General features: G+C 44.9%; 1 protein-coding gene across 3 annotated transcripts in view; it reads left to right on the plus strand.

Moving 5' to 3' along the window:
* FKBP15 (FKBP prolyl isomerase family member 15) overlaps window positions 1–23,448 on the plus strand; it is a 39,659-nt gene extending 16,211 nt beyond the window's left edge. For 2 of the 3 annotated variants that reach the window (XM_085855077.1, XM_085855078.1), the window contains exons 16-24: window positions 623–729; window positions 886–929; window positions 13,168–13,231; window positions 13,943–14,030; window positions 14,113–14,231; window positions 14,401–14,490; window positions 19,655–19,762; window positions 19,894–20,067; window positions 22,022–23,448. In XM_085855077.1, the coding sequence (XP_085711203.1) occupies window positions 623–729; window positions 886–929; window positions 13,168–13,231; window positions 13,943–14,030; window positions 14,113–14,231; window positions 14,401–14,490; window positions 19,655–19,762; window positions 19,894–20,067; window positions 22,022–22,099 (872 nt within the window). In that variant the 3' untranslated portion in view covers window positions 22,100–23,448. Of the gene's footprint in view, window positions 1–622; window positions 730–885; window positions 930–13,167; window positions 13,232–13,942; window positions 14,031–14,112; window positions 14,232–14,371; window positions 14,491–19,654; window positions 19,763–19,893; window positions 20,068–22,021 lie in introns of those variants that run through there. The other variant, XR_015051284.1, reaches the window with a different exon arrangement.
* The last annotated feature ends 609 nt before the right edge of the window (window positions 23,449–24,057 follow it).

A 24,057-nucleotide genomic window follows, 5' to 3' on the forward strand; every position in this document is an offset into this window, starting at 1 on the left:
GCAAGGTGACTGATGTTAAAAGCAACTCTTTGGCAAAAGGACAGCAAGTGGATGGGCAGATGAAGAGGGTGGAGGAAATTTAGCAACCTGCAAATATTGTGAGATGTAGGGTAAACGAGCCGATAGCAGATCACTGGTGATGTGTGCAGATCAGTCGTGAGGATAACCTGAGGTGGTAGTGTTGTGTTGTTAGGTTGAAGCCCTGGTGGGAAGAGCGTGATTGAACTGAGCGAGGTAGGAGGTTCCGCACGCACGAGAAAAGGAACAAAGTGGTTTGCTTGAAAGTTGAGAAAAAGCCAATCGACACGACGAATGCAAGACCTTCACTGGCAATGATGTAAAGAAGCAGAAGTGGAACGAGAACGAGAGAATTACTAACGTTTCAAACGACGGAATGGAGAAAGACTTGTGGAAATCCGTGTGGTCACTTCACACTTCTCCTTTTGGGTGGTGTGCGCACATTCATTCTACACCCACGTGCTCAATGTGCAATGCTTGTCCATTGGACTTAAACTGATGCAAACAAGAAATCTAATTATCCTTTTTGTGGGTTAGAGAAGGACTAGTGTCACGCAGGTGAGTTAACCTCACCTGGATGTTGTGCTTACCGCCGTACATTCAGGGATGGCCGACCTGGCATGGCTCGTCGGTGAGATGAGACAGCATCACACCGATATTCGTCTCACCATGGGCGGTCTGTCAGAGCGCCTCGACTCGTTGGGTCACAAGGCATGCATCACATGGTCGACACACGAATGGACCGCGCATTGCGCTTGGTAGAATTTGTCGATCGGTTTGGGGTGTTGTGCCTTTGCATGCATTGGGTGAGTTTGGTGTGTGTGTGTGTGTTGTATTATATAATATATTTTATTTGCATTCACACAGGTTGAAGACGTGAGTTTGAACACAAGACAGCTGCTGGATGGCAGGTAGCAGTAAGGACTATGTAGTGTGGTACACTTACCCTTTTCACACCACGTACAAACCTGTAGATGGGAGCATATTGGTGACGTCTGAGCTTCTCGCCGTCGCGTCTTGTGTGGTGCTCTCAACCTGATAATGGGAAGCATTTGTTCATGGTAGAAAATCGTGTCAAATAAAGATGCATGCAAGACGGACATACCAGGTGACCCGATTTCTGTCCTTTCCAGTCCACTTGGTTGTTTTGAAAGGAAGTCGAACCAAACCGAACTCTGTGATGTTTGACTTTTCCCTGACTGGGTCCCGCCATCGTTGGTCCGATGAATTTGAAAATTTGCACTCGCACATACGTCATGAACGTTATGGGAAAATGAAATGTGTTAATTTTATATTTTTATGCATTTTTTTTCGAAAATTATTCAATACATCTTGGACAACATGCTAAAACACCCAGAATAAATTACAGGCCAATTTATACCATCAGTGTCCTAATGCATGTAAACCCTGAGTCACATGTTTGTGCATGAACATATGCAAAAATTGTAATTATTTATTTATTTATTTTAAGGACATGTGTACTAATTGTTATGTGACACCTGAATGGTAAGTTTTATTTGGACGTATGTAGTATCAAAATGTGCACTTTTTTTGGGGGGTGGGGGGGAACTAATCAGAAGACGATTCAAAATCCCCAGCGGTTGGGTGGAAAAAATGCCCCCCCCCCCACAAGTGCAGTTCAGGTTAAAGCTTCTCCTGATTCCATATCAACCAAGGGTGATGTAACATCTGATCCTCAGGAAGATTAAACAAATTCATAATCCTGTATTGTTTTTTGGGGAATAAGTGTGTGAATTACTAAAATTAAAACAGGGTTGTTAACAGTAAGTCAAATGTTTTCTGGAAGAAAACAAAATGCAAATATTGACCATCAATAAACTGTATTACTGTACTGTAGTTAATATATATATATAAATATATATATATATATATATATATATATATATATATATATATATATATATATATATATATATATATATATATATATATAGTAGAAAAGCCCGTCAATAATGACGGATTGGAATTATTTTATTCGAAATATTGAAACTGGAAGATGTTGTTTTGTCGCAAGAAAGTGTTATTTTACAACACGACATGTACAAATGTTTCCCTATTTTCTTTATCTTCTGGGACTTTTCATTTCGAGGGTACAGCCTCGTGAGCGTGCCAAAGCCTGAAATCTGGGCCTCTTGTCAGATGTGCTTATAAATATCCTCTTTATTTATTAGACATCGCACGCATGTACATGAACACTCGTTTTACTCTGTGCGTGTTACACGTCACGTGCAGCGAATTTCACCTTCCTGCACATTGTATTTTTATTGTTTATTTTATATATATATATATATATATATATATATATATATATATATATATATATATATATATATATATATATATGTTAATGCTTCTGTACACTGTCGTTGAGGCCCAGTTGCACGTCTCCGTCGACATGTCCAAAAGAAGAGATGTAATTACTCTTTAATGGAAAACGTTTTTCAATTTTTTTTTTTTAATCCTGAAAAAATAGACTGTGTTGAACAGTTGTGTTGAAAGATTGGCCTTTAAAAACCCTTCTTAAATTGTCCTCCAGAAGGGAGACAGACATCACACAAACACAGTGTTTTATATGGTAGAAGATATGTATTTTATATATTTATATTGTGTTCATGAAAGATAGTCTATTGGGAGCCGTTGGTGAGGTATGTGGATGGACAAAAGGACCACCGAGGCACTCGGAAGCATGGTGGTGGGGTGATGAAGTTGGAAGACGATTGAAGAGAAGAGGAAGAAGTTCAAGGAATGGCAAAAGGCGAAGGGTACGGTGGAAGAAGAGGCTGCACATGAAAGTTTTATAAGGTAGCCAAGAAGGCTGCAAAGAAAGAGGTTGCAAAGGTACAGGAGGCCCATAGGAAAATGTTCGAGAACGCTTGGATTCGGAGGAGGGTAAGAGAGTGGTATTCAGGATCGCAAAGCAGATAGCGAGAGAGAGGTTTGATGTGACAGGGTGAGTTGCTTGAAGGATGAAGTGGGACAAATCGTTGTGGACTCAGATGGAATTAAAGGAAGATGGAAGAGATATATGGAAATGCTGTTGAATGTAGAAAATGAATGGGATAGAAACATCGAGAGTAGCCCGGTTTTAGGACCAGCAGAGAAGATAACTGAGAAGGAAGTTGAGGAAGCTATAAGAGCAATGAAGAGTAGAAAAGCAGGAGGGCCGACGGGAGTTGTGGGAGATATGTTGAAGGCAGCGAGAAGTTGGGGTGTGAAGAGAATGACAGAGATCTGTAATCTGGTGGTGAAAGAAGGCCGCATTCCAGTGGATTGGGAACTGAGTACCCTCGTCCCTCTGTACAAGGGGAAAGGTGACCCTCTGGACTGTGGCTCCTATAGAGCAATAAAGTTATTGGAGCATGGAATGAAGGTATTGGAAAGGGTGTTGGAGAAGAGGATAAGGAAGAAGGTAAAGATTGACGAAATGCAGTTTGGATTTATGCCAGGAAGAGGAACGACAGATGCAATTTTTATTGTAAGGCAGTTGCAGGAGAAGTACATGGAGAAGAGGAAGAAGTTGTTTTTTGGGTTTGTTCATCTGGAGAAAGCATTTGATAGGGTTCCACGCGAAGTAATGGCATGGGCATTGAGGAAGTTAGGAGTGGAGGAATGGTTGATCAGAGTAGTGATGGCCATGTACGAGAGAGCACACACAGCTGTAAGGACGAAGGATGGGAACAGTGGTGAGGTGGGAGTGCACCAGGGGTCGGTACCAAGTCCACTTCTATTTGTAGTTGTGATGGAGGTGCTGGCTCGGAGGGTAAAGGAGGGTTTACCGTGGGAGCTGCTGTATGCAGATGATCTGGTGTTGATTGCAGAGAGTATGGATGGACTGAAGGAGAAGATGAATAAGTGGAAGGAATTTATGGAGGCAAAAGGTTTGAAGGTGAATATCGGAAAGATGAAGGTGATGGCAAGTGGTAAAGCATGTGGTGAGGTGGAAAGGACGGGGAAGTGGCCGTGTGCTGTGTGCAGGAAGGGTGTCGGAGTGAACTCCATTCAGTGCACAATGTGTGCTGAATGGGTTCATCGAAAATGTAGTGGGGTGAGAGGGTCATTAACCAGTGTGGCAGCTACATTCAAGTGTAAGGTGTGCATCGAGGGAGCAGCAGATGAAGGAATTGTTGAGTTGGATCTTGGAGATGGTGTGAAGCTGGAAGGGGTGAAAACATTTTGCTATCTCGGAGACATGCTGAATGGAGAAGGTGGATCAGACTCTTCGACGGTTGCTCGAGTGAGATGTGCATGGAAGAAGTTTCGGGAACTGAGTGGCGTGCTGACAGAGGGGAGTGTCGTTGAAGCTGAAGGGAAAGGTGTATGCTACATGTGTGAGGAGTACGATGATTTATGGGAGTGAGACATGGGTACTGAACATGGAGCAGCAACAAAGGCTGGAAAGGGTGGAAATGCGAATGGTTTTTGTGGATGTGCGGAGTATCGTTGAGAGAGAGGAAGACAAATGATGACCTGCGGAAGATGATGGGAATAGAGTCTGTGATGGATGTTTTGAAGAGAAACAGGTTGAGATGGTTGGGTCATGTGTTGAGGAAGGATGAAAGTGACTGGGTGAGAGGAGTGTTGGAAATGAGTGGAGTCGGAAGTAGAGGACGGGGAAGGCCGAGAAAAACTTGGCTGAAGGTGGTGGAAGAAGAAATGTGGGCAAGGGGATTAAGAAGGGGAGATGCAGAAAATAGGGTAAAGTGGAGAAGATTGTCATGGGGCCCGCAAGGCTAACCCCCGCTTTAGTGGGGAAAATGGCCTTTAAGTGTGTGTGTGTGTGTGTGTGTGTGTGTGTGTGTGTGTGTGTGTGTGTGTGTGTGTGTGTGTGTGTGTGTGTGTGTGTGTGTGTGTGTGTGTGTGCGTGTGTTTATATTGTATTAGCGTTGTGGGGGTAGATGGAGGAATTGAATGGAGTAGTTTGGTCCATGGACGTGTAGAGGCATCTCAATGTAATTAAGTAGGGAGACTGAGCTTAAGTGTTACGTGTCACCACACTGGGGGGTGGTGCGGTGTTAATTAGCTAGGGTTTAAGAATAAGCCTCCCCAGTATGTAATTGCCCTCCTGTGACTTTTCCCGATGTTTATTATTAACCAAAGCCATGATGAGAAACGAGCAAACATGCCGAGCAGGAGGAGCTCCGCCTCCAAGAGTGACTGCGGGCGAAGTCACGCCCATGAGGCTGATGATTGATGGGTGTGACGTCCGAAGTTAGCCGAGCAGGCAGAAGCCCCGCCTTCCCGGGTTTCATGCAAGCAGGACGCCCAGGAGGTGGAGGATTGTTAAGCGTGACATCGAAGAGGAAGGGTTCGTTGCGCATTTTGAGAGGAGAGCGGAGTTCAGGGAGAGCGCACGCATGAGGCAGAGTTGATTTTGGAAGAGAGGTTGAGTGTGGAGTGAAGAACGCACGCGGTCGAGAAAGAACGTAGTCAGGAGATGGCCTGTAAGAACAGGGCTATACGGCTGGCTTTCCTTCGATGCACGAAGAGGACGGCACGATCCTTGCATTTGTGTTGAGTTGATTTGTCTCGCGTGGTGAAGCAAGACGCTGGCCTTTGACTCTTGGTTGGGTTGGCGAGGACGATCAATGCACGAAGCAGCTGCACTGGGTCTCTCAGCCTTGGTGTTGAGTGCCGCTCGCAGATTGCCTGGCATACGTTTGTCCCGCTACCAGAGAAGCGACGTGGCACCATTTTGCGCGCGTCCGCACGTGCTGGTAGAAGCATCTCGATTCCAAATTCCACAAAGACGAGCTCTGGGCCAAGGTAAGTACAACAATAAAGGAAGGGTTTTCTTGTTATTTTGTTTTTCCTTTGTATCAAGTCAGTGTGAGGAGGTGCCTAAACTTTAGGATTTATTTACTTCACGTTATCATCATTAGCTTTTGAATTTTTGTCCTTTGTAAATATTTGTCGATTTTCATTACATGTGTTCCTTTTAAGAAGCTGTATCAATGTATTTGTCATGGGGTTCGAGTTTAACCCCCCCTGTGCATCCATTTCTGTGCTGTGCCCCTGTCACACCACCATTGCACTATGCCCTTCCAGCACACGTGATAATCTCCGAGGATCAACGTGTCCGCCTCCTATTAATAAGAAACCGCTCGACCATCCGAGGGCTCGCAGTGCTAACCGCCCGTCCCCACAAATTGGGTCGGGGGATTAACCTGGGTCGCCACCCCAAAAACGAATATATATATATATATATATATATATATATATATATATATATATATATATATATATATATATATATATATATATATATATATATATATATATATATATATATATATATATATATGTATGTATACGAGGTCCGTCTAAAAAGTAACGGGACTGAGCCTGCTGTGTGCTCCACTTACACAACTTGAATGAACGGGTTGCGTTGCAGTCTTTCGCAACATTCCAGCAATATATATATATATGATTGGTGATGGTTGACTGCGCTTATTGTGTGATTTTTTTTTTTTTTTTTTTACAAGTCATGCTTTACATGTTGCCTCGTCTGAGTCGTCGCGCTATGAGTCATGAGCAGAGAGCCAATCTGAAGTTTCTTGCCAAGCTTGGCAAAACACCTTCCGAATCCTTCGCAATGCTGCAGCAAGTCTATGGGGAAGAGACTATGTCATGTACACGTGCATTTGAATGGCACAAGAGGTTCAAAGAGGGATGGGAGGATGTTGAAGATGATCCACGGTCTGGAAGACCTTCAACGAGCAGAACGGTGGACAACATCGAGCGTGTGAAGCAGATGGTGCGGGCTGATCGTCGACTCACGGTGCGGATGATTGTTGAGGAACTTTCCATCAACAAGGACACTGTCTGGAGCATCATCACTGAAAATCTCGAAATGCGCAAGGTGTGCACAAAGATGGTCCCCAAACTGTTGTCCGATGACTTGAAATGGCAAAGAGTCACTGTCTGTCAATACATTATCGAGCGCCTCGAGGATGATCCAGACCTGCTCAGGAGAGTTATTACTGGCGATGAATCGTGGATATTCGAATACGATCCCGAGACCAAATGGCAGAGTCGTCAGTGGAAAAGTCCGGCATCACCAAGACCAAAGAAAGCAAGGATGTCGAAGTCGAATGTCAAGGTGATGCTCATCGTGTTTTTGACATCAAGGGCATCTTCCACTTTGAGTTTCTACCACAGGGTCAAACAGTGAATCAATACCTGTACAAGGAGATCCTCTGGCACCTCATGAGATCAGTCCAGGACAAGAGGAGGGATCTGTGGGAGAACAATGCCCAGGTGCTCCACTATGACAATGCCCCTGCTCACAATGCCCTGAGCATCCAACAGTTTCTGGCGGAGAGGAACGTGCCAACTCTGGAGCAATCCCCATATTTGCCAGACTTTGCCCCTTGTGGTTTTTTCCTATTCCCCAAACTCAAGGGGGTGATCAAGGGGACCCGATTTCCTGATGTGGAGGCCATCAAAAGGGCCATGACAACGGAGCTCTGGGGGACTCCAGAAGAAGCCTTCCGGGGGTGCATCAAAGCGTGGAAGAAGAGGATAGACAAGTGTGTGATACTGGAGGGAAACTATTTTGAAGGGGACAAGCTGTGATCTCAATATATTTTTTGGAATAAAATTTCTGTGAAGTCATTCCCGTTACTTTTTAGATGGACCTCGTGTATGTGTGATATATATATATATATATATATATATATATATATATATATATATATATATATATATATATATATATAAACACACACACACACACACACACACACACACACACACTGAAGACCACGAGGAGGGGTGGGGGGGGGGGGAGCTACCTCGGGTTCCCACCACTCTCCGGAATCGCAGGCCGTTGCACACGGATAGCTCAGTGACGCGTCGGGTCGCTAATCGACCGTGAACGCCAATAACTCAACCATGTGATGTAGGGTCCTCCATCTAATGAATACCGGTGACCTCATGGTCACGTGATTTAATTACCGGGGGACACGCCCTCGGTACGCTTGTTCAAACCGGATCAGATGCAGCCGAGCGTAACTGCCCAAGGATATACTGGTGAGGAAAAAGATTGTTGGGGGATAACGTCCTGGCTGGGCGAGGATACGGACCATGCTGGACCAATGATGGAAAAGACGATTACGAGCTGGGAACATTTCTACACAAAGCATTTATTTACAATTAGCGAGGAAAGGTATGTGTCACAGTGAATGGAGTTTATTATTTTGTTCAGCAGAGCGAAACAAGGAATTAATGGGGTGTGATTTTATATCACACCCCATTAATTGTTTTTGTGACAAAAGGCAAGGAATTTACAAAAGCAGACACAGAGCAGACTTATCCCGTTAGAACTTCTCCAATCTCAACTTATGCTACGACAGGCACCATCACATACACCCACACACACAAACCTGATGAAGATTAGACAGGCAGAAGGGAAGAGAGCAGATGAGGACTAACGGCCTCGCAATATTTGGCGTGGTCGGCCGACCGCGCAACCCAGTACGCTCCGTGGGATGCTCCACTTGAGCGATCCCACCTCAAAAGTCGGTGTGTTATCTCCTGATTCATCACTTTGCAGGAGCTCGTGGAAACGTGTGCTCTGCACTGGTCCCAGGGGAACGTCTGTCGCACACCAACCTCGAGTGTAGATGCAGTGACAGACAGATAACGAGTGGTGGTGAAGAGAGGGCAGAGAGAGGCGAACGAGGGGGTAAGGCAGGCAGGCGAAAAAAGAGTAGAGAGCGGGTGGCTTCGCAATCCGCCTTTTATAATCCCCGGGCGAAGAGTGGGGTGATGACCCGAATCACGCTTCCTTATTGGGCCATGGCGGTTATAGCCCCGCCCTGCAAGGCTCCTGAGGCCGGAAGTGGTCTCATGCGCACATCCAGCACCTCTCTGAGCCTCACATCCGGAGCCTCGCACCTCTCCCACCACCCCCCCCTTGCGACCCATGTCCCTCACAACCCATCCTGCCGTGTTTGCATCGGTCCTGCGCGCCCATTCGTGGCATACTCGGTGAGATGCGGTTGGTACTGTTATCGTACTTGGCCTGTCCCCGCATCGCGCGGTCCCAGTGGCCTGGGCCGTGCAGTGCTCCTCTAGTGGCAAATTGTATTGATGCGGAGGTGCGAGGAGGCATGGGATGATTTTTCCCGTGGTCGAAGTGGTGAGTTTTTTTGGTGAGCGAGGGTTGAGCAAGGTGAGACGCCGTTGTAAATTGGCATGCAGATTTTGAATGAAAGGGGGAGCCATGTGCGTGCCCGGTCATGAGTTTGTTGTGATTCTCTCACAGGTGGCTGCTTAGGTGCTGTGCCTGCTTCGATTTGTACTATGGAAAAAAGGAAATAGTTGGATGGAAATCAGGATTGAAGATAGAGAGATATAGTTATTAGACCTAGCGATTCGACCCACGCAACGCACTTCGTCCCGTTAACCCACGAGGCATGAGGGGATGTTCTCACTGCACAAAGATTAATGAAATAACTGCCTGGGAATCACTATGTTGGGTGCCATTGCCGAAGAGGCACGCGGTTTTGCATAACCGCAACTAGATATGTATGTGTGTGTGTGTGTGTGTGTGTGTGTGTGTGTGTGTGTGTGTGTGTGTGTGTGTGTGTGTGTGTGTGTGTGTGTGTGTGTGTGTGTGTGTGTATATATATATAGTCATGCGCCGCTTAACGACGTTCCGGGCAACGACGGATCGCATATACGACGGATCTGCCAGCTCTGAAAAAAATAATAAATAAATATGTAACTGAAAAATTCCTATCGCCGAGTGATATAGCCTCGTATAAAAATAACACATACAATTATGTACACTGTACAGTACATAATACCTCATAATGATAATAAACGACAGTGTGGCCCTGTTACAATGCGATCTTTGAGGTCCATAAAATGTCATCGCGAAAAAAACAGGGTCGTGCTAAATCGGGATTCAAGGAAATCGGCGTACAAACTGAACCAATGTTTGCACCTTTACCTTCGAGCAAGTAAATTACCTTTTGAATTGAAGAATTCCGCGAATAAATCGATGTTCTTTGTCGACATTAAAACACAAATTTGTTTTTAGTGAAGCTTTTTATGTTGTTAAAACAATCGCACTGTTCCGAAAATATATATCACAATTGACAGGTGCTCGTTTCTTCATTTGTAAATTATAATATCGATGCAATGATTACGTATTTATAAAATCCAAACGCTAATTATTCACCTTTCTATAATCGATGCGAGAGGAGATTGTTAGCTGCTGCTAACAACACCGATGGCCGTCATGAACAGCACAAAGGTAAATCTAACATTTCTTCCGTCTCTCTTGGATGCGTGTTACAATTGCCGACAGTATTCAGTACAGTAACATGCTGTACAGGTTTGTATCCGAGGAGCAATAGGCTATACCATATAGCCAAGGTGTGTAGTTTTGTGTAAGTACATAGTTTGAAAACGAAAAAAAAAATGATGGTCGCACAACGACGACGTTGCTTAACGACGCGTTTCTCAGAACGTAACCCCGTTGTTAAGTGGCGCATGACTATATATATATATATATATATATATATATATATATATATATATATATATATATATATATATATATATATATTTTGTTGCAGGTCAGGTGAGAAGACCACTCGGTGGGGGAAGCTATCTGGTTCCCAACAGACTCTCCGGAATTAAAGGCCGTCGCACACGGATAATTCCGCGGACGCCAATAACTCAACCGCATGACCGAGGGTCCTCCCGTCTATGGGTTTATCGGGTTACCTAATTAATCACGTGATTTAATTACCGGGGAACACGCCCTCGGTACGCCTTGTCCGAACCGGATCACTCTACCGGATCGGATCACTTTTCCGGATCGGATGCAGCCGAGCGACACTGCCAAGGATGTACCGGCTAAAAGGAATGGATCATTGGGAATAAGTCCCGGCTAAGCTGGGATGCGGACCATGCTGGATCAATGGAAGAAAAGGCAAAAACGAGCAGGGAATATTCCTAATAATAACAATTTATTTACAAGCAGGTGAGGAAAAATATGTGGCACAGTGAAGATTTATTGTTGTGTGAAATGCAGGGATAGAAAGAAGCGTGGTGTGACAATAAACAGGCAACTTACAAAAGGGGACACAGCAGACTTAATGCGAAAATCATAACAATAATAATAACGATAACAGTCTTCTACAGTCTTACTTAACCAGACAGGCGCCAGCACACACAGACGCAGACGCACACACACACACACACACACACACACACACACACACGCACACGCACACGCACACACAGACACAGAAAACCCGATGAAGAGGGAGTTTTGCAACCAGGGAGGGAGGGGGGGGGGGAGATTTGAGGCTATGATCTTGGTACCTGTGCGCCCGATAGCACGACGTACCACCAATACGTTTCGAGGGGGGGGGGGATGCTCCGGGGTGCGGTACCTGACAGTGGGCGCATTGTCTCTGGCCCAAGCCGCACGTGTGGAGACAGTGTTCATGAAGGAGGAGCTTGAGTGGAGAAGGGGCGGAGTCCATAGGTCGAGGGTGGAGTAGTCGGCGGGTGGGGTCGACGTGGTGTGGGCGGAGATGAGGCGGAGTCGAGGAGCAGGAGGCGGATCGTGGCGGTGTTGACGAGGCGAGGTGTGGGCGGAGACTAGGTGCAGGAAACGCAGACCGACCGGGCAAGAGGGACGGCCCCGACCTTTATAGGGCCCGCAGCTCGGGGGGAGGGGCCATGCCGAATCCAAATGTCATCGCCCGAATCGGGTGCTCTGATTGGCCCTGACCTCTCAGGTGGTCCGCCAGCTTGGGCCGGAAACCGCCTCACTTCGTTTCCGGCAAGGCCATCTCAAATAGCGGCAATATTGCACTCCGAACCCACGAGATGACATGAATCGCCCACACCGGAATTGGCACGCGATTCATCCCACAAGAACCCCCGGGCGACCGGTCGAGGGTCCCGCATGCCCGCTCGGGCGTTCAACGAGCGTCGATCAACGCGCTCGATTGCAGCCTCGCTGGCCGCAGAGACAAGAAGACATTCACCATCCGTGGAGAATCCACCGCTGCCAGCGAGGACCGAAGGTACATCGCCATGGATAAATCCATGCACGTTTCACGAGCCCTCGTCGATTTTTTTTTTTTTTTTTTTTTTTGCGATAACTTCCAAAATAGCCCAGCCCAGATAGGGTTAAACCACCCCACCCATCCCCAAATTTTGCTTCTATATCCATCTTGTTTACCCCTTGTATTCTCCCCTACCAGTCATGGTTACCTGCGATCCCTTGTTTGTCCTTATCGGTCGGTTTTTCCCATTTGCCCTGCCGTTGGTATTTCCCCTTCTGCTACCGTATTCCTCTTGGTATGTTGCGTCCTCATCCACTCCAGCTTTTCTACGAGCTTCGACTATATACAGTAAATAAAAAAGGCAACGGTTCATTTGTAGGTGGAGTTCGGTTAGAGTACAGTAAATTACCAAATGTGTGTTCAAAGCTGATCTGCTATTATTAAACTAATAAAATAAGAATGGATCCTCCAGGTTCATTTAATGTGTTATGATCATCATATCTAAGGGTCTCTTCTTACGACATTCTCCCAAGCAGTTCAAATGTTCCAAATGGCTTCGTTCATGATTGCCACGTGACACCCGATGGGAAGAGCTAATCTTATCTCGCCCACAATGCCTTCTTATGCCCCTGTTCTTCATTGCACGGCCCGTGAGCCAGTGGTGGCCCCTGACGTGCGGCCGATAAGACACAAATGTGAAAACACCCCATCATAATCTGCCATAAATGCGATCAAATTGACCCAATGGTTTCAAATGAGCATTCCAACGTGAAGCATAAGAGTTGCATAACTACATCAGGATGTGGTTGCAGTATACAAACTTGCAGCTCAGTGAACCGCAACGAAGAAGAGAATGTGGAGGTGTGGCCTAATAGCAGCCGTTTATGGAGTCCTGCCGGCGGTGTTCTGGCTCTCACGCTGTCTTGTTGGCAAGTGCCCCCCCCCCTCTGACGATGACTGCTTTATGCCTTGGCTCGGGTTCCAGTGTGAAAAGGGGAAGCTGTTAACGGACTTGTCTCGTGTGAATTTAACAATTGACATATAGTGTTGTTGCTCAACCCTCAACCCAATCCACCCTCATCTCTAACAGGCCAGAAAGTTGTGGCCAACAACAAATGGATCACACTCGACTTGCTCAGCTGGAGGACGACAAGGTTACAAGGCTATGTTTTCTTTCCGTTCATGTGAACCTTGTTTGTCTTTATCCTTTTCACCTAGTAACGACCCTCTGCACCTCTTTGTCTATGTTGCACGCATTTCACCAGAAACCAATAACTGGTTTCCTTCATCGAGAGTAGGAGAGCATTCGCCAACACCATGGCCAAAAATTCCTGTCCTCAGCTCGTGTTTCCCCTGTCCCAGGGGAACGAAGTGCAAAGGGGTTAACCTCCAAGGGGGTCACTGCCCATTAGCTGGGCATGCAGATTAGTAGTAGTAGCAGCAGCAGCAATACCAAGTTGCCCTCATATGGACTTCAACTTAACCATCACCTCCATTTTGTAGAACCATTTTCATGAGTCTCTCACTTTTCTGTCCAGTCCTTAGTCGGCAGCCATTGTCATCTTTTGCTTTCTCTCTCTCTCTCTCTCTCAACCTCTCTATCTCCCCCTCTCAACCTCAACCTCTCTCGCTCTCTCATTTCTACCTCTGAGCATTTCCACATCCAATCCTTTTCCAACTTTCGTCATGCTTTGGTGCCTCCTAGTTTATCTGCCATTTCCCATTCGCCTGACTGCTCTCCCATGAGGCTGTTTTGGATTGGATGTACCTTCCTTTTAGAACTTTTGAAGTGCAAGACCTTAAAGCAAAGACCTGACTGGTCCACCATGTGCCACCCCACCCCAAACCCCAATTTGTTTTCCCAGCTGCATTTGTCTCGAGAGAAGGACAAAGTGATGGTCCAGCTTCAGGTGTTGGAAGAGGAGCTGAAAAGTGTGAAGAGCAACCTTGAAGGTGCAATCTGTCAAGTTTCCAGTGAAGCCTCGTCATGGTGATGGTGTACACGTGAATGAAGGTTTGATGCCGTGTGATGCAGAGACGCAGGAAGAGTTAAAGAAGTCGAAGAGGGAGCGTGGCGAGCTGGATCGTAAAAGTGAAGAGACAGAAAAACACCTGCAGGAGACTCGGGCTGACCTTCACCAAGCCCTGGAGCAGGTTGTTTATCGCATGCACGTCACCATGTTGAGCATTTGATCCACGAAGTGTTCACCTCGCATTTGTAACGCACAACTGTGGCATCGTATGATTTTAATGTTGACATGTTTTTCCTAAACGTCATTTTGTTTCTGGCCAAGTGTGCTGAGGTCACGGCATGTTGCGACAGGGCGAGTTTCTGCGCACCAGAACGGTGGTCATGAAACGCAAATTCGAAGAAGAGCTGCAGAAGCGCACAGAGGACGAGAGCACGCAGGTCGTAAGTACACCTACAATGATGTGCATCAAATATGCTTCATTGGGTGTCTACAAGGTCGAGGCTAGTGGAGGAGTGAGGTGGTGGAGGGGGAAAGTTTAGTTCACCGGTTTTAATGCTAATACGTATGTTGGTTCATGGTTCCCCCGGAGTGAGAAACCAACCCACCCCCACCAGTGAAAAAAAACCCAATCCCTATTCCCCCAGGTAATCTTCTGTGTACCTGATTTAACATTTTACTTTGGTCATGGATATTGTACGCTGTGGTGGTGTTGATGAGTCTTAATGTGAAACAAAGGTGATAATTGTGTGTCAGGCAACATGGCAGCACCCATGGTGAAAATGGCCAGAGTAATTTACTTACTGGGGTTTAGGGATCAAGGGGTTGTTCAGATGTGCTACACCAGTGGTTCTTAACTAGGGATATCCATACCCCTTGGGGGTATGGGAACTAAATGCTGGGGGTATGGGACTCCATCTCTGAATATTTGTATATATTTGATATACGAATGGGAATTACGTGTACATGCGCCGCAAAGTTATTTTATAGATAGGATTTTTACACTTATGACAACGCCACCAACAACACTGCTCGAGCAATTGTCCGAGCTGTTTGCGTGCTCATGAAGCGTTTCGTTCTGGCCTGGCACCAAATGAGAGAATGCGTCATTTTGCGGCCAATGGGCGACGAGCGGATCAGAGCCGGGGCGGTCCTTTGCAAGAAGGCGGAGCCGCGACATGCGGTCCACCCAATGAGAGCAGGCCACGCATGAGCGGACCGCGCCCGAGAAGGAGGAGAGGCAAGAAAGAAGAACGAATAATTGTGCCCCGTCTGCTCGAGTGAGTAGTCTGGTTCTCCGTGTGCTCGAGCGCTTGGTCTGGCTCTCTGGTCTGCTTGATGCTGGTCTGATCCCGTCTCTCGACACTGGTCTGCTCGACGCTGGTCTGGCCTCATCTCATCGCTGGCACTGGTCTGCGTCTGAGTGCCCTGGTCCGTCTTCTGGTGACTGGAGCTCTGGGAATTTGTGGACGTCCAGCTGCGCGCTCGTGGCCAGGAAGCCAGCCACGTTCTCATCCCTCAGCTCGACTTCCCTCCGAGCTGAAGGAATAATAAAGACCCTTGAGGTCCATTTCTTTTCTTTGGGTGATGCTGTGTGCGCGCTTGTCTTGTCTTGTTTTGTTTAAGTAGCAACTGGTTAAGTGCTTTTGCTGTTGGTTCACGAAAAAATATTTTCATGAAAAAAAAATAAGTGACCACTATATTCGTTATTGTTGTGTGTCTGTCTGTCTGTCTGTCCCGAGCATAGCTCCGTGGGTTTTGATCCGATCCTGACAATTTTGGTGTGAGATTTATATCATGATCTAGTTGTGTTTTCTTGAAAATGGGCGTGGTGCACCCATTATGGGCGGAGCCACGCCCCAAAAACATGTTTTTAGGGGGTAGCCGATTTCAATTTGCATCTTCTCCTTGGGGTTTTGTCGAATCTGACAGGGGTTTCGGTATTTGGTTAGCCCAAATGGCACCTGCATAGCCCCACGGAGCTCGATTTTTTTTATTTTTTTTTCATTTTCGTCCCAAGGTCAAGGTCACAAGGTCACGAACTTAGAAAATTGCGAATTTTGACGTAAAAAATTTCTTCTCCGAGGGGTTTGTCGAATCTGGCAGGGATTTCGGTATTTGGTTAGCCCAATGGCACCTGCATAGCCACACAGAGCTCGATTTTTCATTTTCGTCCCAAGGTCAAGGCTACAAGGTCACGAACTTAGAAAATTGCGAATTGTGTTTTTAGGGGGTAGCCAATTTCAATTTGCATCTTCTCCTAGGGGGTTTGTCAAATCTGGCAGGGGTTTTGGTATTTGGTTAGCCCAATGGCACCTGCATAGCCCCACGGAGCTCGATTTTTCATTTTCGTCCCAAGGTCAAGGTCACGAACTTAGAAAATTTCGAATTTTGACGTAAAAGTCATACGACCGCCCAAACTTTGAGAGCTCGGATGACAATATTTTTATGCATAATGTTGAGGTCATTCCCCACCTAAAGTCTTGAAAGCATTTTGCTCTATCTCGAACACCTTGCCCGTGGCGCCCCCTTCAAGTTTGTTTTTATGCTGATTTCATCAAAGTATGGATAATCCGATGAGTGCGAAATGCCATATAGCCTATATGACGTTATATTGTTCCTGGAATGTTCCAGAGGAAGTTTTGCACCAAAGGTCATAATCCTTGACCTTTGACCTTTTAAAGGTCAAATTTTCAAAGTTGTGGGAATCGAACCGGGTTTTAGACCTTCTTCGCCGAACTAACTCCAATAGGCTATAGCTCGTAACCTGTTTCCTTATTTTAATGTCCACAACATTGTTTTGTGACCTTTAAAGGTTATGCAAAGGTCAAATTTTGAAAGTTGTTGAACGAAACCGGGTTTTCGACATTTTGCAGCTAATAACCCGTCACTCGTACCACATCATGTTGATCATTTTTATAACTTGGTCAAACATTATCACATTGTCTCATCCTTGACTTCTGAAACAATCTACATCGTCAAATACCGCTCGTGAACCATCGTCATCTACAGACTTGTACATTATTTGCATCCTTTATAGTCGGTTTAACTCTGCCCTTTATGTGTTCCTTCCCCCCTATTGTAAATAAATATCCCCTCTTGTTGAATGTTTCAGCTTATCCTCGTCCTTTCCTCCATTGGTTTAGCATTGTTTTTTTTTAATGAAGCCCATTTTAATTAACTAGTGCGTTCCCGTATGTGCGTAGCCGTACGTGCAAAAAAAACAAACAAAAAAAAAAAACTTTCAAAGCACGTGCCAGAAACAACAAACACACAGGCCATTCCTTCGCTCTCGCGTGCCCGTACGTGCGTGACCGTAGGTGCGTGGCTGTACGTGCAAAAAACAAATTCAAACAAACTCACAGTCCGTTCCTTCACTCTCGTAAACGACGACTGGATTGGGGCATTGTGTTTATCTATAAATGCGCATAAGAAATCGAGAAATTATTGGAATACAGTAAGTCATCACTATCCGTAAGACCGTATGTTGTAACCCGTAATGGGAAACGCGCTCTAAGTTGGCCATAACTTGAGAACCACTTGTCCGATTAATTTCAAACCTTTTGAAAGGCAAACAAACAGGGATTGCTGGAATTATAGATAGATAGAAGAAAGATACTGTGGGTGCAAAACGCCAAGCAACGTGTCCTGTCATTGGTAACTGAGGATCTCTTCCGCATCGGCCACGCCTACGCAGCAACGTGTCCTGTCATTGGTTTGGTAAATAAATGGCCATAACTTGAGAAGCACTTGTCCGATTAATATCAAACCTTGAAATTCGGGATGAAATTTTCGAATTCCTCAAGCATCAACAATCCCCCCTTGCAAATCATTTTGAAGATGAACATTTTATTGTTAGCCTGCGATATTTGGCTGATATTTTTAGTCTCCTCAATGAATTGAACATGTCAATGCTGGGAAGGGATGTGGACATTATTCAAGCCAGGGGAAAAGTTGTCGCATTTACAAGGAAATTACCGATTTGGAGTCGCCGTGTTGAAAGCTGAAACCTGGCAAACTTTCCAATCCTTGACAATATTCTTATTGGAGATGGTAAATCATTGCCTGTAGAAATACTTCAAGAAGTCAAGAACCATTTTGAAGGTTACTTTTCAGATATTGATGATCTTCGCATCGAATCTGTTTGGATCCAAAACCCTTTCTCGTTTGATATATCGAGATTGAGTGACAACGATTCAGCAAAGGATGATTTCATTGACTTCCAAGAAGACCGAAGAAAGAAAGCTGATTTTGAAAGGGTTGGAATGGATGTCAAGCAGTTTTGGTGTGAGCAAATCGCAGCTTACCCAAACTTGGCTATGAGGGCAATGAATGTTTTGGTTCCCTTCACAACTACGTACCTTTGTGAAACAGGATTCTCTGCATTATTAACCTCCGCCATCGAAGATCGGAGGTTACTGTTTTCACCCCTTTCTGCTTGTTTGTTTGTTTGTTTGTGAACAGTATTACGGAAAAACTCCGACGGATCCTAACAGCTTAGGTATGGTCCAAGGATCATGCCATGAGATTTTGGACTTGGTCCAAGATCCAATATGGCCGCTATGGCATTTCTACATGTTTTAAGTGATTTCCAACCCCTCCCCCCCAAAAAAAATATTTTTGCAACTTTTTTTTTCAACAAAATTTCGATTTATTTTTTTTTTTTTTTTTTTTTTGCATTTCTACATGTTAAGTGATTTCCAACAAAAAACATGCCAAAATTATAATTACGGCTGATTTTGGAACTTCAGGTGGATATACCCACGTAAAATCAATTTCTGTCTCAAAGAATCGAGTTATGACGAATGAATTTAGGATGTAAAAGTAAAAGGGAAAGTTGCAAACTATAACTCTGAGCACTGTTGACGTCAAATTGAATGAATAGGATATCAGGTTCACTTGAGTGACCTAGCAGTATTGGCGGCGGAGGTTTTGCACTCTACCGAGTGCTCCCCCTCTAGTTAAATCTGAAATCAAAGTGGAGAAAGACTTGATGTATCAGATGAAATGCGAGTAGCATTGTCAGTAACTGTACCCCGATTCCATATTTTGATTGCACCAAAACAACATCAAATATCTCACTAGATGAGTAAGAGTGTGTGTTATGTAGTCGAGATATTGCAAAACTTGCACATTCAAGTTTGTTTTCTTCTTTTGTGCAATAAAACTCAACTACAAGAAGTAAAGTTGCTGATTTATAATCTGAAATAGGTGAATCAAAGTTATATTGTAAAATACTTGTAGCTGTTGATTACAAGTCAAGCTATTGACATCTTTGGAATTCATACTGTCAACTAATAGGACTGGTGATGATGATGATTTCGACAGTCAAGCGAAGGGGGTATGGGACCAAGTTGGGCAATCCATTGGGGGTCTGGAATCATCAAAAGGTTAAGAACCCCTGTGCTACACGATGGATGATCCACTTGTGGTCTAGAAAGTATGTGGTGTTGAGGAATCGAGGAACTTCTTCAGCAGATGTTGTAACCCAGCGCGAGGTGGAGCCGTGTTAATGTGTAGTTATTGTTTAATTTCCTCTCCCCCCCCCCCCTCCAATGCCCTATTTCTGTGTACAAGTACTGCATATTTTCACACCTGTGCAACCAGGTAAAGCAAGCAATGAATGCAGTGTACCGCTGCCTGCGCCATCAGTTTGCTCCTGATGAGACGTACTCTGGCAAAGGTGTACTCAACTGTGTCATTGCTGCCTTGAAGGTAAATTTAAAATGTAAATTTACATTTCATTTCTAGTTTTCTCCTTCTCTCACTTTGTTCATTTTGTTAGCTTTTGTGATCCTAATGAACTGTAAACTGCATTTCACCCCCCCCTCCTCTAATTACTACAGAACACTATGATGAATATCGTACAAGGTGGAGGTAGTGAAGGGCATGACGATGAGGGAGGCACAGAGGAGGAGCATGAGGATAGCTTGAAAAAGGAGGAAGAACAGGAAAGAATGGGAGGCACTGAAGAGGAATGTTCAAATTGTCAAAGTGAAGCAACACCCGAGTCTGCGGAGGTAGGACTTTGTCATCTTTATCGTTCAGATCAAACGGTATTATTAATACCTTGTGCCAACAATTTAGATTTTTGATTGACAAGATGTGGACATGTTGGGAAACATGAATAGTTTAACAGTCATTTGGGTGCAAGTGGCAGATGAAGATTAAGTTTGGGGTGGATAGTGGAGGGTCCAGGCTGGCAGGACGGCCTTGAGCTACGCACACTCACCTCTCTGCTGCCTTACCTGGGTTTGAATCCTGGTCCGACTACAAACTGTCATCCTGGTGTTTCACAAGCAGGGTGATTCGTCAATGTGTGTGCCGTCCCTCGGATGGACGTTAAACTGGGCGTCCCGTCTGCCGACAGTTTGTGGATGTTAAAGATCCCTTGGTGTCCTTCGTGAAGAGTTGGCGAGCTGTTGCTGGTATCAATCGTGAACAAATTACAAATTCCTGCTCTAACCACAGAGGGCGTTGCATCGGTGGCACCGCCGCCTTCAGCGAATGATGCGACCCACAAACTTGTGCTGCAAACAAAAAAAGTGAAGGGTCATATATATATATATATATATATATATATATATATATATATATATATATATATATATATATATATATATATATATATATATATATATATATATATATATATATATATATATATATATATATATATATATATATATATATATATATATATATATATATATATATATATAGTTGACCTTAAGGCCACGATCCAAAAGGGTGAGTGTGTTTGTTACATGGATTGTGGCTTCCTTGAGCTTTGTCTGCATCCCTGAGGTCCACCGAAAATAGTTTTCCCCAAAATACCCCATCTTCTTTGGGAATGACGAAAGTGCGGTGCGAATGCAGAAGTTCAAACATTCTTTGGAAATTCCAGAAACTCCACAACATTGACTGTTGCTTGATGTGAACAGTGCGAGGACATGCAAATGTTGTCTTGCTCATATGTAGATGCCTGGTGTTGGCTTAATCGTTAGGGTGGTGGGCTTTGGATCCTAGGGTCCTGAGTTCCCAATTCCGCTCAGCTGTTGAATTAGGCCGAGTTAACCCCACCTGGTATTGTCATCCTTCCGAATTTGGCAAAATGAGTGCCAGCCCGTCCAGGATTGTGCCCAATAGCCAAGGAGACCGCTTAAGCAGCACCAACGCTCTGCGCAGAGTATGGTCCCAATCTCCTCCTCCTCTTATGTGGGTTCCTCCCTGAGACTATTCCTATGATTCATAAAAATAAAATGGGAGAGCAACCTCACAAAAGAACAAATTTCCTTTCATTTGAACCTTTTTTAGGTCATCTCGGTAGACATGACCTAATAAAGCCAGACCAAATGTCCGTCCGTACGTCCGTCAACAATTTTTCTTTCCGATCTTGATGAAACTTAGTATGTGGGTAGAGGTCGATGAGTGTTGCACGATATAACTTTTGTCCGGGTTCAAGGTCAGGGTCAAGGTCATGAGGTCACGTAAGTTATAAAAATCACGATTTTCAAAACCTATCTAGTCTGCCATTCTACAAGATATTCGGCAACTGTTTATTGATTATGATAGTAAAAAATATTATCTTGTATCGAACAGGACAGATTTTTGAATTTCCGTCCCGTTTGGCCGCCACGTAACCTGGAAGATGGTCAAAAACACCTCCTGGTACAACGAAAACTTTACTTCCGATCTTGATGAAATTTGGTATGTGGGTGGAGGTCGATGAGTGATACCCAACGACATATTTTTTCCCGGATTCGAGGTCAGGGTCGAGGTCACGAAAGCTGTGACAGTCGCCATTTTCAAAACCTATCTAGTCTGTCATTTTAGGAGATATCTGGCAACGGTTCATCGATTATGATAGTAAAAAAAACATTATAGAGATGACCGTCACCCCCACACGGGGGTAATTTTTATTTTCTTCTTATTTCTCCCCCCTTCACTTCCCTCATGTTTGACATTTTTCAGAATGATGTGAATGGTCTGCAACCTCCACCTGTGCCTGATGCTGAGTGCAACGATGGAGACCATCAGAGTTGCTCCTAAATGATGATCAAGACCACGGCCTGTTAAGTGATGAGGACCACAGTATTTTTGCACTTGGTCATTGCAACATTTGTACTGCTGGTAACTGACATCCTGGAAAGGTCAGATGTCCTGTGACAGGGGTTCAAGCTCATTTCTGGAGGTCGGTGGAGCACTTCTTATCGGTGCTCACGCTGCCATTTCGTTTGTCTTTTGGCAAACTAGAGCATTTTGCATCGTCCCAGGTTACCTTTACCTGGGTGCAAGTGGAGATGCCGGTGGAATCCATTGTTCCATGGATTGGCCATCCTGTTGCTTTAACCCTTGTAAAGGGTGAGCCAATTTAACAGGTCAAGATTTTCTTGAATCGAATGCATGTCCAATGTCTTGATTGCGTTGTATCCAGTGAGGCAATTGGTGCTAATAAGCCGGTGAGGAATTCTGCATTCGGCTTTGTTTCCCCATCTTCCTTTCCCACTTTACTACTGTCTGCTGCCTTGACTCGTAAATTAGAACATGAAGGCCAAGGTTTCAGGCAGAATCGTGAGACCTTTGGCCAAGGTTTTTTTTTTTTTTGTATGTCATTCCCCATGAAAACTTTTCACAATAAAATGCCAACATTGATGATTTAAAATTATTTTTTACATCTGCTGAATGAAACATGATGATAATCTTATGGGCCGGTGCAACATGATGTGGAAGCATCAGCATGTGATGGTGGTGGTGGTTGTGAGAGGATGTGTAAATTACCCAACATGCCCTAACATCCAGGAACCATATACCTTGAGAGAAAACGATAGGTCTTCATGTTGAACTACCACCGTGCTTTGCATTCGGCCTCACACCAAGAACAGGTGGATCACGGCAGCTACCACTTGCAGCATTCCCTGTATCTACCATTTAAACGAAGGATGTCATAAACACATTAACCTGGTAAATTGGGACCATACTCTGTGCAGAGCGTTGGTGCTGCTTAAGCAGTCTCCTTGCCCATTGGACACAATCCTGGACGGGTCACCACTCCGACACAGTATACCATCATGCTGGCACTCATTTTGCCAACCTCAGAAGGATGACAAGCAGAGTTAACCCAACCTGGTATTAATTCAACAGCTGAGTGGGATTTGAACTCGGGACCCAATGATCCAAAGCCCACCACCCTAACTATGAAGCCAACACGAGGCATGGGGGGTTGCCTTGCCCCCCCCCCCCCAAATAGGTATTTGCTTTCTTCTCAAGAACTACACATGCAATTCTAATGAAACTTGACCACAACCTTAATCACCTGCAATGTACCAAAGTTTGTTCATGGCAATTAAAAAATAAAAATTCGATCTGGGGAAGGTTGCCCCCCCCCCACCCCAAATAAATACCAAATAGGTATTTGCTGGAACATTGGTTCATTCATACATTTTGCTGATTCTGTTTCATGTTGACTTCCTCAGTATCATTATTTCTCCAGGTGTGCACCCAAAGGTATTGCCCCTATTTTTACCTCCACCACCACAGGTGAAGTAAGTTATGTTTTTCACCCCTTTCTGTGTTTTTAGTGTGCAGGATATCTCAGAGTTGTGGACAGGTTGGGTGTGACCATGACAAATTGATTCGATTTTGGTGAAGATCTGAATCTGGATACAATAATTATTTAATCAATAAACTATAAAGTAATTCTTCACCATTGAGATTGGGCCAAAAACGATATATAGCATGATATCTTAAAAATGTATTGGACCCGATATGTTCTCGTGGATAAGACACTGAATGGCAGAGGTTTGCGCTCTGCCGAGTGCCCTTCCAGTTATAACATATGACAGAAGATGCACCATGTGGTTTTATATCACTCCCAAGGACAATGTACTGGATTGCAACACACCCTCCCAAGCATCTTCTTCTTTCGGCTGCTCCCGTTAGGGGTCGCCACAGCGGATCAACCGTCTCCATTACGCTCCAACCGCCCGCATGTCCACCCTCACCGCATC

Source organism: Eptatretus burgeri, chromosome 14, assembly GCF_056783735.1.
Source record: "Eptatretus burgeri isolate ZD-2024b chromosome 14, Ebu_testis_v1, whole genome shotgun sequence".
NCBI classification, from domain to species: Eukaryota; Metazoa; Chordata; class Myxini; order Myxiniformes; family Myxinidae; genus Eptatretus; species Eptatretus burgeri.